This window comes from Mycetomoellerius zeteki, unplaced genomic scaffold, assembly GCF_001594055.1.
Source record: "Mycetomoellerius zeteki isolate Tzet28-1 unplaced genomic scaffold, Tzet1.0 scaffold854, whole genome shotgun sequence".
NCBI classification, from domain to species: Eukaryota; Metazoa; Arthropoda; class Insecta; order Hymenoptera; family Formicidae; genus Mycetomoellerius; species Mycetomoellerius zeteki.
Genome location: NW_017257886.1, coordinates 44,538 through 58,315, shown reverse-complemented (window position 1 = coordinate 58,315; position 13,778 = coordinate 44,538). Strand labels below are relative to the sequence as shown.

Sequence of the window (13,778 nt, the reverse complement as noted above, 5' to 3'; positions counted from 1 at the left end):
TTTCCGCACCGTGTGATTTCACCCTAAGCTCCTTAAGGTTTGTTCGCGTCGCACGCTCCAATCTGCTCCTGTTCATTCCAACGCGCTCCAATACGTTCGCGTCACCGGAACCAATATGGCGACTAGATGTTCGCGTCGCGTTAGAGTATACTCCATGGATCAATTAAGAGCACGCTCCATTTGCCTCACCTCAGAAGGTGGTGCGGTTGGGGCATGTTACGCACGCATGCGTAATGATTGAGAATGTGTAGTGTTGAGAGAAGTATTTCATGGTTGTTACAGATATCTTAACCTATGTTCTGTAATCTTAACCTGAATAGTCAACTTTAGTGATTAATTTCGGATTTCTGCACACAGGATCATAGTGGAACTCTTCATGTAGTATAGAACGACAGGACGCTTGTCCCAACTTGTCCTAAATCCGTTCGTGTCATCGAGTGTTGGAGCACATGAATCCAACTGCTCCAATCGCCATCTTACCGGTGATCCACGGTGATCCAAGTGCTCTCTGAGTTAATTTGGAGCAAGCGACGCGAACAAACCTCTAGTCTTCTTGACAATAGCGACCGTCGGTCGCGCAAGCGATAATCGTCGATAGCTATCGATAACGATTCTCGTCGTTAGGAATATAGTACTTAGGAATAGAGTACTTAGCATGAGAGTTGATTTTGTTGCAAGAAAGGATACGCATGATGGAACGGCGTATAGAGAGAAGGCAGCTGAGAGATATAGAGAGAAGGCAGCTCAGAACCCTTTTTATCTCCCACGAGTTGAATTTGTTAATTATTTTCGTCTTACTCCAGAACTTGTTATGGATGTAATAAATGCAATACGAGCTAATTTATGGAGCGAACGACTTACCGGTTTAGCGCCTGAAATAAAGGTAATGTTAGTGCAAAATCATTGTAATGTTTCGTATTGACTTGATATTATTTACTTACTTTTTCATGACAATAAAAATGAACGTTTTCATTGAACATCACTTCAATTTATGTATATGTAACTAAACTTACTAAATATCTATTGAAAATCATACTGAGAAAGCAGAATAGTTTAGACAAAACAAACATTTAAAATGTAATTTCGTCGTCAAATTTATTAAAGTGAAATGGATATTACAGGTGTTGATCGCTATACAATTTTACGCTCAAGGTAGCTACCAAAGAAATGTCGGTAATCAATTTCAGTTTAATGTTAGACGACAACAAGCCGTTGCATCCATGCTGTGACTGATGCAATCAATGAGCACTTATTGCGTACATGGGTGAAATTCCCAATGACCGACGAGGATCGACAGCAAGCACGTGAAAAGTTTTCAGTTGCTGCACAGCCATTTGAGGGTGCCATGGGGGGGGGGTGCTATAGATTGCACTTTTATACATATTTTAGCCCCTTGTGAACATGAAGAGGCCTTTGTTAACCATCTCATGGTAACCATTCCTTGAACGTACAAGCTGTAAGTATAAATGCTCTTATTATGTCTACTATTATATACTGTGACTTTTTTGTCGTAAAACTTTCGATTGTATGTATTTATGCTTTTAGATTGTTGATCCAAATATGAAAGTGCTTAATATTAATCCGAGATATCCAGGTGCAAGAAACGACGCATACATTTGGAGTATGTCCCCGATTTGTCGTGCTGCGGAATTTCATTACAACAGAGGAGAACGGAGAACTTGGTTAATCGGTCGGTATCGTGGAATAAAAACACTTGCACCTTAAAATATTTTGTAAAATAAGTTAAAATATTAATATGTTTTACCAGGTGATGCTGGATATCCGTTGGAACCATGGCTCATGACGCCCTTAGTCGGTTTTCCCGAAGATACCCGACAGTTTCAGTATACGGAGCAGCTTTGCAAAGCAAGAAGCATTGTTGAACGTTTCTTTGGTGTTTTTAAAGCAATATGGAGATGCCTTTCCTATCAACGTGTGTTGATGTACGAACCAGCATTTGCTGCCAGAATAGTAAATGCATGTGCAGTCCTTCATAATATGAGAATTCAACACCGCTTACCTTTAGAGGAATTTGAAGAACCGGTAGCTGCTTATCATCATGAAAATGCTGACCCCATGAACGTCAATGAAGCTGTAGTTCAAAGAGGGCCACGCGCTGTAGCTCAGAGAATTCAGCGACAAATTATGCGAGAGAGATTTCCCAATTTCCGTGATGCAGAAGGTGAAGAATGATGAAGATAAAATCATGTATATGTGTGTGGGTGTATATATAAATGATAAGAATAATGTTATATTTCCTTTATTATAATTATTTTATACTATAATTTTTTTACTATCTTGTCAAAATTATATGCTTCAAGTGTGTTACTTAAATAAAGTAGTCAAGTATACAAACATTTAAGTTTTATTTAATAAATAAATGTTTTTTTTAAATAATAACAGTAAGTTTAATATTGATATTAACATTTTGTTGTCGGTAACATACAAATAAAACATTGGGCAATATATAATATACTAAACAAATAATACTTTTGGTAGCTAGGAATATAATAACTAATACTTCAGATATAGAGACCTAGTTTACATCATACACTTGATACAGACACATACCAAATAATAATTTCCTATTACCCTATCTTCAGTTTGGCAATGCTTTTAAAAAACTCTATATAAAGATAATATAATATACATCAAGATGATGAATTAAATACATATATTGTATATACGTTTACACATCGCCAAATTTAAGATAATTTAATAGGAAATTGCCAGTTAGTATTATGTGCATGAAGTAAATTATTTCATTGCTATAAAAATAAGGAGGTTCCTGAGAGTACGTACAATAAATATTTCTGGCAATGTTATATATCGAAATAAAAAACTTAATTTGCGAAATAATTAAAAAAATATCATAAAGTAAAACAAACTTCATTTTCATAAAAAAATAGTACGTACAAAATGAAAAATATTATCAGTACTTATAGTACTGTTATAGATAAAACAGCTTTAGCATATTTTATAACATTTTTGAAGTCGAAAAAAAATATCACATAATACTTCATTTATTTTCCTTTCATAGCTTTAACACAGTCTTTTATAATCTGAGTCAAGTCCAGATAAGTTTTTTCTCGAGCCTTTTCATGTTCTATTAAAGAATGCAGAATAGCGTTTCGTTCTTTATCATTATCAGCTATTTTTTCCATTGCTTTGGCGAATATCTGTACAAAATAAAAAAAGAATATGTTCAAAACATTAAACTTGCTATAATAATGCGTTTTTTTAATTCAAAAATATTTTATTTTTCGAGAAGTACATTATAAAAGCTGTTACCTCCATACACGTAATTTGACGCTCGGCTAGTGTGGCAAAATCTTCCCTTGCGTTCATCAACTGCGTACCTAACTTTGCATCTTAAAAATAAATGAAGTAATGTTTACTACTTGTATGTTGTAAAAGACTCGGAATAATCCAAACATTAGGGAACAGAATAAGAATTTCAACCTATCAACTGTGTATTCCATAGTACATACTTTCTGATAAGTTAAAATTCTTATTCTCTGTTCCTTTTATTGTGCTCTTCTTTACAAGAAAATGGATATCTACTATGATACTCACTTTGCCTTGGGTGTCCAGCAGATTTTTGTATTCTGTTAAAAGTCTGCGAAACTGTTGCGTGTGGTTTTCTTGCCTGAGAAGTTTCTGCTTGCTTTTCTCTCATTTGTAATTCTTCCATCGGTGATTCCCTTACCTCTGTTTCCAAATGTAATATCTGAGGAGTTGGTTCAAAGATATTACTTTCGCTTCCTTCTATTTCTGGTACTTCAGAATCTAAAATAAAACAATATAAACAATGCTGCTAATTAATTTTGTTTTAAGAGTAATACTTTGATGTAATTCGTGATCTATGCAGTATACAAGTTAAGTAAAATATACTAACCAATTAAATTGATCGTGTTGCTATCAGATCGTATTGTGATTGTAATAGGAGCGGTTTCTAAAATGTTTTCTTGCCCTTGATGAAGCAACTCTATAGCATTTGACTGAAATAAATCAAATATTTTACCATCTAATCAATATTATTTTCAAGTATCTTACAATTTAAAAAAGAATTAAAATAAATAATGGATGAAGGGCTACGAGCCAAATCAGATGTTTATAGCTAAATACCAATAATTGATCCCAATATAAACATTCAAAAAATGCAAACGTTTTAATTTCAATGACCCTATTGGGTCATTCTTATTGTGAATATATTAAGAAAAACTGTATCTAATATTAAACATGAGTTCGGTAAGAGTTGTATAATTAATATATGATAAAAAGAATTTGCTCATATAATTTTCGTTCGAAATTCATGTAAGTGGTGATCACATAGTCATTAACTATAAATCAATCACTGATATAAATTACGAGCAAAAATTGTAAGAGTGAATTAATTCTTTTTATCATGTACTAGTTATACAATTATAACCGTTCAACTCATGTTTAACATTAAGTACTGGTTTTTTAAAAATGTAATTGTATTTACATTGAGAATGACTCAATAGAAACTTCATGTTTTTTAAATGTTTAAAGATTTAATTAATATTTAGCAATAAGCATCTCGCTTGGCTCACAGCCCTATATATTATTTAATTTTCATTAAAAATTATTTGAGCCCATCGTCTAAATTATCAAAAAAAGAATTGTTTGACTGCTTCAAACGTTAAATAGTTTCTGACTAAGCGCTGATTAGTACATTGATTTCCATTATTATTCTATATTACTAAGATTATTAGTGTTTCGGTATATAATAAATTGTTATTACCTGTTCTTCTGGAAAAGCATCAGGACATTGTACTCCTTCGACATAATCGAACCCTATAATTCCTAAAATCTTTTGTTCTCGCTCAGCTAACTTCAAAGGACAACCAGTATTTCCTGTTGCAGTTTGATTAGCCCGATTTTTTGCTACTTTTTGAGAGACCGCAGTTTTGTTGTCTTGCCACGTCTAAAAGAAACTTTAAGATTATTTCTGAAATATATAGCGGTAGTACTTCAAGTACTATATGCCGTTGTAGTTCCAACATTTCGTTTTTCTCACCGCTTTCCATGACTTTACATCTTTGGTTTTTCCATCTTTTGCCATACTATTAAGATCTTACACTAAGTGTTCCCAAGATCCTCTCAAATCTGCATTTCCATGGAGACTGTTAAATTTCCCTGTCGCAACATGTGGATATCGGACAAAATAATCGACCATGTAATCAATTTGGGCTGATGTTGCTTTCGCCTGTCTTTTTGCCTTTCCCTTTCTGAAAAAATAAAATACTCATAGTAAGCAAATATGTATGAATTGTAAATAGAAGTAAACAAACAAACATAACCTTTATAATGTCATTAGCAACTTATTTTTAGCATTAGGTTTAGCATTATGTATTTTACTAAACCCTTTTATGAAAATCTTGCATATATACTTACTCCATATTTCAATCTGCTCTTCTTCTTCTCTGTTATTGGCCTCGCAGCCAAACGACTGAACTTGAATACTGATGGTCTTCGAAATTGGGGGTTTGCAGATTATAAGGCTCGATTGTTCCACCTTTCGGTAAATTTTACCTGTTAGATAAGTAGCAATATTACCCAATCACATGCGCGGATTGCTAGATTTACCTAACAGGTAAAATTCATCGAAAGATGAAACAACCGGGCTTAAATGAAGCACTGGGCCGCTATTCCGTTCCCGCGTACCGACAACCGTCGGATCGGTACAGGAACGATATCTATCGGTTGCACAACCGACAACGGTACACCTCAGCTATTCTGTATATTGCACGTAACATCTATCGTTGCAAGCGACAATGGGTGCGTTCAGCAGAACGTTTGTTTTGCAACTGTTGGAAGTTTCCTTCGCGCTGATTGGATCATACTTTTAGATCTAGAAGAATGGTCCTATCTCAACAGACAATCATAAAACGGTTGCAAAACTGTTGAGTCTGCTGAACGCAGCCAATCATCGGCACGATATGTACAGGCACGATAGAAATACTAAGAACAGTATTTTTCGACCAATAACAGCAAAGTTTCATGAGAAAGCACACTGGTGTAAGTGCGTGAGAAGTGTACAACATTCAAATTCGAGAACGGATCGGAGAGCAACTCGCAATTATCATTTATTTTTAACTAACTACGCCGAGTTCATCGTGCATTGTATTCCAATTTCGATTTTGCTACGTCGAGCTCATCGTGCATTGTGTTCCCATTATAGACTTTGTTTGCTTAATAGCACTGACCATCCGGCTGAGGAGATTATTTGTGAAGAAGAAGAAGCCTTAATACAATGGATGAAACGTATATACATACATATTTATTAAATAATATGTGTAATAAATATAGAGAAATTAACGAGATTGGACTTATATAGAAGTTTTTTTTAAGTCAAGCAAATAGTCCTATATTATTCTTTCTATATATTGATATATGCATTCAAAATTAATTTAGAATTATATATCATAGTGCAAAAAAGAGTCGTTCTACGAGGACAACCGCACTGCAGTATGAAGAATTAGTAAGATACATGGAAACTCATTCGGAATTTGCAGCAAATAAATTTTTGACGAAAGAAGGAAGAATTAGGCATAATCAACTGTGGAATGACTTGCAAGAAACGCTTAATGCATTAAGTAATGCGCCTGGCAAGACCACAAAGCAGTGGCAAACTGTAAGTATTTACACAAACGTACATACACATAATTATATATTATATGTATATACATATAATTCTATTTGACATGGAAAATTCTAGATTCACACATCTCTAGTATATAATAATGTATTAATGCACAATATTATTGCACACATATTTCATATATTCAGGTTTGGCGTGATCTAAAAAGTAATACCTGACCTTGGTAGTCCCCTATTTAAAATCCGTTATTTCCACCTTTTTTCCCCCAAGAAAATCTACAACTTTCATATAAAACTTTTTCTTGTATCTCTCTTAGTTTCTGAGATATTCGCGTGGGGCGATTAAAATGCCCCACCCTGTATGTATATATCACATTTGAAAACATTATTAAAAATATAAAAATTTCAGTTACGTCTAACAAGGGAACCTCTCGAGGTGATAAATTCTGATTTTAATGAAATGTGTGAACTTGTAGTTTACATAAAGAGATGAATTTAGAAAATATCAGTTGCTGCCCAAAAACGGTTTGAAGGGGTGAAATCACCCTTTACGTGTACAGCGGTTTTCAGCTTTTTCCGTTATATCTTGAAAACTACTTGAGATATAAAAAAATGTTTTATACAAAAGTTTTACAACAAAATTAGCTGTATTCAATAGCGTTTTTAGAAAATCGCTTCACACATGAGGCTTGATTTCACCCTTCGAACTCTATGTTGGCAGCAATTTTCAGAACTTTAAAAAAATTATTATTTTTAAAAATATTTATGATAGATGTAATTTTATTATAAAGCTACTTGTAGAAAAGAATATGATAAAGATAAAGAAAATGATAAAATGCTATCATTTCCACACCACCATCATGAGGTAGATAGCATGGTGCGCTTTTTTTATAGTGGTTTCCCCAGTAGGCCTATTCCACTCTAATTTTTTTATGCACGAATTATTCCAAATGCCGTCATTGACTACTTTGGAACGTTTAAAAGATGTGTTTAAAAAGATATATTATTATTATTACACATAATAATATATTCGCGCGAGTAATATTTAAAAAATGCTTATCAAAATATTGTAAACTTACAACATCCTTCTCCTCATTTTCATAATTTAATAATGCACAGTTAAATAATTTAACTCAAGAAGATGTTTTAATTTGACTCTAATTTATTTATTTTCAGCTTTTAACATTTATGCAGGATGTTTTCAAATACGGAACTGTCAAAACACACAATTTTGGCAATGACAGATACTCGTGAAGTAAACGCAGCGAGAGAACCAATCAGCATCGCGGAAAAGCGACAACAATAAACTTCGATACATTCGAGTATCGATTTAACATCTCCTTTCTAAAAAAAAGGAGATGTACGCGGAATGTATTTCGGAAAATACGCAATAGAAAAATATTTTATTGTAGTGTTTTGGAAAGCTCTCGAGATAAGCTACGAGAATATGTAATGAAAAATGGTATGTTCCATTTAAGAAATTGAAGGTGACCTTCATGTAATTTTCAAATGATTATCCAAGGTCAAACCAATGGTACCATCTTGTGACCCCCTCGAAACCATACAATTTTTGTCTGAAACATTTTTCTCTAAAATCAAAAATAAGAAAGTTATTTGGGATGGACAATTAAAATGGAACACCCTGTATATAAAATCAAATTTTTACCCAATAATTAGAGATAATTACAAAATTACTTCTTAATGCTCAAAAGGGATAATACCGACATTCTTCATACACTCAAAACTTGAAGATTTAAGTAAATTTAAAATGTATCTTTTTTTGAAGTTTAAAACGTATTCTTTTACGATTAACTTGAAATGGATATAAGGAGAATTCAAGCAATAACATCTACTTTAATATCTAGCAGAGGATCCTAATAGATCCTAAAACACATTTTTCACAATTGTTACTCCGATATGCAAAAAACAACAGTCTGTACTATATAGTATTAAGGATTTTGTGAGATTACTTATATAATATATAATAATTTTTTAAGTAGAGTTAATGTTGTAACTACTTGATCTTTTTTAATAACTTGACTGGTATTTATACATATTATCTTTTATTTTTACGTAATAATTTTTGAAAAAGAATTATTTGCATCAACGTTACTTTGATTTTAAACGAAGATTAAACTCTATCTGTGTCTCTTTTTCGGTTTTAAAACGAGACCGATAGAGTTTTAAATCTCGCTTAAAGTCAAAGTAACGTTGATGCAACCGGGCCTAAAACAATTATTACTTAAATCAGAATAGGAAGACCTTCAATGAAATTATTTTTAAAGAAAAGTTCAAGTTATTATTACTTTCCTTTGCGAGGTTGGATTAAGAAGACTTTCGAAATAGGAATACAAATATTCTCAATCTAGAATGGTTGTAAATATATGTTGCTTATTATATATTTTTGGTAACATTTTTCTGTAAAAATAATATGGAAATATCTTTAGCACCTCTAGGCCATTGTTTTTTTATAACTTGCGCATCATCAATTTCAATCCAAGATGTTCCTTCTCTACACATACTTGTATAATGACTCTCGTCGATACACAAACAGTAATGAATTATAGCACTCATAACTTTATATGTCTGCCCATCTATTATTATTTTTGCTGTCGGGACTGCACGTAAACTAAATTTGTGTGGTATCTTTACCAACTCACCATTCTCTGAAATAAAAGATATTAAGTGAATAATAAGTATCTCTTTTACCGAAATTAATTCACTTTTAAATAATATATCATTTCTTCCACAACGTTCACATAATTTATCAAACGACTGACACCAATGTGATGAAAATGTAGTTTTTAATAAATCATCCAGATTATAACTTTTCTTCTTCAAATTGTTAATAGAAATTGAAAGTAAAATATTAGTATTAGTAATAACTTTCGTATTACCACACGAATTGCATCGAGAAGTATAAGTAACTTGATGTTCTACCATATTTTTTATATAATCATATTTTGTACAAAGAGCTGTAAGAAATTCTAAGGCATCTCGTTTAATAGCAACCGAAAAGTATTCCCCTAAAGATTGCCGTATTTCATAGGTATTTAAATTATTCATTCCATGTTCACATCGATGTGCAAACAAATTTAAAACATCAGGTTTATCATAAAATTTAATAACAGCTTTCTGGAAACATCTAAATTCAATAAACATTGCAATACTGCATTCGCATAGCATAAAACCTTGTCTGTATTTTGAAAATCACGTATAGTCCAAGCATATTTTTTTGAAGCAATTGTTTTCTTTACACCTATTGATTCATCTCATTATTATTCTGTTTATAAAAGTATTAAAGTACGATTATCAAAAAATTAATAATTCACGGTATTATTTGATATCTCTACCTTAATACTTTCATATGCAGAATAATTAGAGGAATCATATTGTATAAAAAAATTATATAATTCCATTTAAAGAGTGAAGGTGACCTTTATATCTTTTTGACGCCTCCATCTAGACAAAAAGCATGACCGAAATATCAAAAATAAACAAGATATTTCAGATGCTCGAGTTAGGTGGGACACTAGGACGGTTCACAAAATTCAAAATATTTTTTTTCAGTAAAAAGATATGCAGAGGTCGCGCAAGTCGAATTTGTGATGAAAATTAATGTTTCTCAGTTGTATATTTTTTTCTAATTATTTGTAAACATTTTAAAATAATAATAATTTCCTGAGACATAATTTTACATTGTTGAAACTTGTAAAAAGTTTAAATTCGTTTTAGAAAAAAATATACAACTGAGAAACATTAATTTTCATCACAAATTCGACTTGCGCGACCTCTGCATATTTTTTAAAAAATCTTAAAAAAATTCAGTGACTATTTTTAATCATAAGGAACAAGTGATTTCAAGAGGGCGGCTGATAAAAAATATTTTGAATTTTGTGAACCGCCCTAGTGGGACACTCTGTATATTATGTTCTTTTTTCAAAGATAATTTTAAATTTAACTTATGTTAACGCAATGTTTAATTGATTTTGTGTTTATGTGTACTAAAGTACCTACTATGATTTATTTTAAAAGTGGGTAGTCTTAAATGAATGCATAAATTTTATTTACTAATGTGTTTACTATATGTGACTACATAATAACTATGTATAAGAGATTTATTTGCTATTAATTTATATTTTCGTTTCAGTGTACATTTTATGATAAAACCTAAATGATAAGTAGTAAAAAAAACTGTTATATCAAATTATTTGTTACTATTATTATCACTCTCTGAGTGTCAAGAAGGTTTGTGTCAAAAAAAGTAAGTGACAATATTGCGTGCCAAATTCGCCCTATCTCGGAAACTGTTCGAAATAGGACACATGTTCATATGAACATTTTTGCTTGAAATGGGCGGTACCACCACCTCCCAAGATATTTGACCCTTCTTCATAAAACACCCTGTATCAGGATAGCTCCATTGGCTGCGCTTGCGCTTTGCATGTCAGAAATTTATGAATCTATCTCCGCAGCAAATTGGTTTCGTCAGTTGTATTTGGACAATGTACGAATACATTGAACGCCGCGGTGGTGCGTTGATAGCCGAGGAGGTGCAATTATCAGAATTCCCGAACGCAGCCTAAGTGGATCAGAAGTCCATACAGGGGGACAACAAAAAGAAGAAGAAGACACAGTGGAATGTAAGTAAAGCTATTTTAAAAGTTTTATTACAAAATTTTTAACAGTTTAATTTCTTTAATAACATTTATATAACAATTGGAATATTTTGCGTCTATTTTTTTCGATTGAATCACATATTATTTTTGAATGATGAATTTGAATCACATATCATTTCATTGCCGCAGGGTGCTGTGCATGAAAAGTTAACTTAACCCGGTCGTATTATACGTAAATGCATTTTGCATTTATTCACGTTTGTCAATTCTAATTCTAATTTCTAATAAAACCAGTAAAGGAGTATTAAATTTTATCTTCCAAATTAACATTACAGTTTGATAACGTAGTTCTTTTTGAAAACTCAGTAAACAGGAATGGATTGAAATGGATTCACTTCTTCAAAAAAACGCATTCGTGAACGTTAAGTGAATCCTTTTCAATCCGAATGCATTTTATTCTTTTATACAATTATATACAATCATCAGACAGTTTTAAAATATGTTATCGTAAATTAAAAAATATAATTGTAATTGTTTAATCTATTTAGTACCTATTAGGGCTTCTAAGTATTTGGATATCTAGATATTCGGATATTCGAAATCAATTCCTATCCGAGTACTCAAAACCGTATTATTCGGGTAATCCGGATATCCAAATTATTCGTATCCGTGGATCTGAATTGGGATCTGGATCTAAATTCAGATTCGGATTATAGATCCGGATCTAAATTTGGCTCCGGATTTAGATTTATGTCCAGTGTCACTGCGTTTATCTTAGCGCCGAGACATTAGCGTGTCTCCTGATAACCCTAAGAAAGCATGTACAATAATTAAATTTTTAAGCGAGCTACGATTTAGTAGCCTGTGCGATTTCGGCAACTTTACCCTAATATTGAATCTCGGCTTAAGGTAAATTTAAAGTATTATTATCTGCGAAAGAGATACTTTTGATTCGAGCGGACGTTGAAAAGGTAGTTGCGTAGAAGCTTTCCCGGGCAAAAGGGTAGATCTATTGTGTTGTAAAGTGGGAGTCGACAGATTCGAGTTAGGTGCGACGCATGTCGCTGTTCATATGTGTATATTTGAGTATCGAAGCTCCGATTAATCACGTGAAAGCGAATTAGAGGATTTTATTCGCAATTTATTTGCATCTTATTCGCTAATTAGCGTAACTGCTATTAGAGAATTCGCAAAGTTTGCAGGCAGATCTAACAGAACGATTCTGTGATCCGCTAATCCACGTACACGCAATACATTGTATGGGACATTATTAGGAACAAAAAATTGTTGCATACATAAAACGGCGGATCATCAGTGATTGATCGGAACTTCGATGCGTATGACGATACGTGAATGTGCACGTATCGTCATACGCATCATGGAACACCATTTTTAGCGCCTGACACGTACGCGCGGTTCTCTGTATAATGAATAGAGTTTTGCGAGTTCTTTTGATAAAATATTCCTTTCCGTGAGCGCGAATTAATATCTCTTCGTGACTGCGCGAGTGTGTGGACGTAGGGCAAGGAAGCGAGGGCACAGTGGACGTTTCATTTGAAAGCGGCGGATTCGATAGTATTTCTCAAAAATGTCATTTGAATTTATCAGATTGCAAATAATAAATATTTTATTTAGCATTTATAATCTGATTAACATAATAAATTTAAATATGATTTTTGAAATACGTTTGCAAATAATAAATATTTTATTTAGGATTTGTAATCCGATTAATATACAAATTTAAATATGATTTTTGAAATACGTCTGTTCAACGTGAAATACGTTTAATCAAAGTAATGTATAATATATAAGGTCTGGCCGAACAACATGTAAAAGCGGATTTAACCGTAACGACATATGTACGCAACGGATCGTCAAACTTAATTTTCTGAAAACTAAGCAGAAAATCGAAAAATTTTATTCTATGTATTTTTTTTACTTTTTTATAAGGAATCACGTTGTGCCCACTTTTACATGTTATTCGGCCCCGTATAAAGAAAAATAGTATTTTCTGTGTATAATATAATTTTCACTTGATTATTTATTACTTGTACAATTATTATGATTTCTGAAATTTTGCTTAATAAAAATAATGCATAACATACGTGGGTGGTTTAAGTCAAACTGGAACACTTTTATTCTTATGTTCATGAGAATAAAAGTTCCGGTATGATTTGAATCACCTACGTATAAAGATCAAAGGTATTTTATTTGCGTTTTTATTTGCGTATTTTATTTAATTGATGGATGTCCCTAAATATTGAAAATAAAATGCTCGTGAACTAGTCGACACACGCGCGCGCGCACACACACGCACACACACACACACACACACACACACGCGCGCGCGCGCGCGCGCGCGATAAAGGTGACTTCATCGGAGTACCAAAAGTCTGTTTTTGAATTTATTATTAAACATAAAAAAAGTAGAATTTAAAACCAAACGAACAGCAATTAAAAACTCATTTAACGGTATACATAGCAGTCTTCCCAGATATATAATCCTATCTTTTTGTAATACCCCCCCCCCCC

General features: G+C 32.5%; 3 protein-coding genes across 3 annotated transcripts; 2 read left to right on the top strand and 1 right to left on the bottom strand.

Annotated features, from left to right (window-relative positions):
* The first annotated feature begins 74 nt into the window (after positions 1–74).
* On the top strand, positions 75–1,299 carry LOC108730196 (uncharacterized). The gene is made up of 3 exons (XM_018459753.1): positions 75–272; positions 358–883; positions 1,122–1,299. Exons 2-3 carry the CDS (start codon positions 656–658, stop codon positions 1,227–1,229), a joined length of 336 nt encoding a protein of 111 aa, XP_018315255.1. The 5' UTR covers positions 75–272; positions 358–655; the 3' UTR covers positions 1,230–1,299.
* A 252-nt stretch (positions 1,300–1,551) lies between these two features.
* Positions 1,552–2,212, top strand: LOC108730195 (putative nuclease HARBI1). The gene is made up of 2 exons (XM_018459752.1): positions 1,552–1,690; positions 1,769–2,212. Exons 1-2 carry the CDS (start codon positions 1,561–1,563, stop codon positions 2,191–2,193), a joined length of 555 nt encoding a protein of 184 aa, XP_018315254.1. The 5' UTR covers positions 1,552–1,560; the 3' UTR covers positions 2,194–2,212.
* Positions 2,213–3,023: 811 nt separating this feature from the next.
* Positions 3,024–5,797, bottom strand: LOC108730192 (uncharacterized). The gene is made up of 8 exons (XM_018459745.1): positions 5,614–5,797; positions 5,422–5,559; positions 5,045–5,255; positions 4,769–4,951; positions 3,899–4,001; positions 3,577–3,789; positions 3,292–3,371; positions 3,024–3,179 (listed from the first exon to the last, which is right to left on the bottom strand). Exons 3-8 carry the CDS (start codon positions 5,087–5,089, stop codon positions 3,024–3,026), a joined length of 780 nt encoding a protein of 259 aa, XP_018315247.1. The 5' UTR covers positions 5,090–5,255; positions 5,422–5,559; positions 5,614–5,797.
* Positions 5,798–13,778: the final 7,981 nt, after the last annotated feature.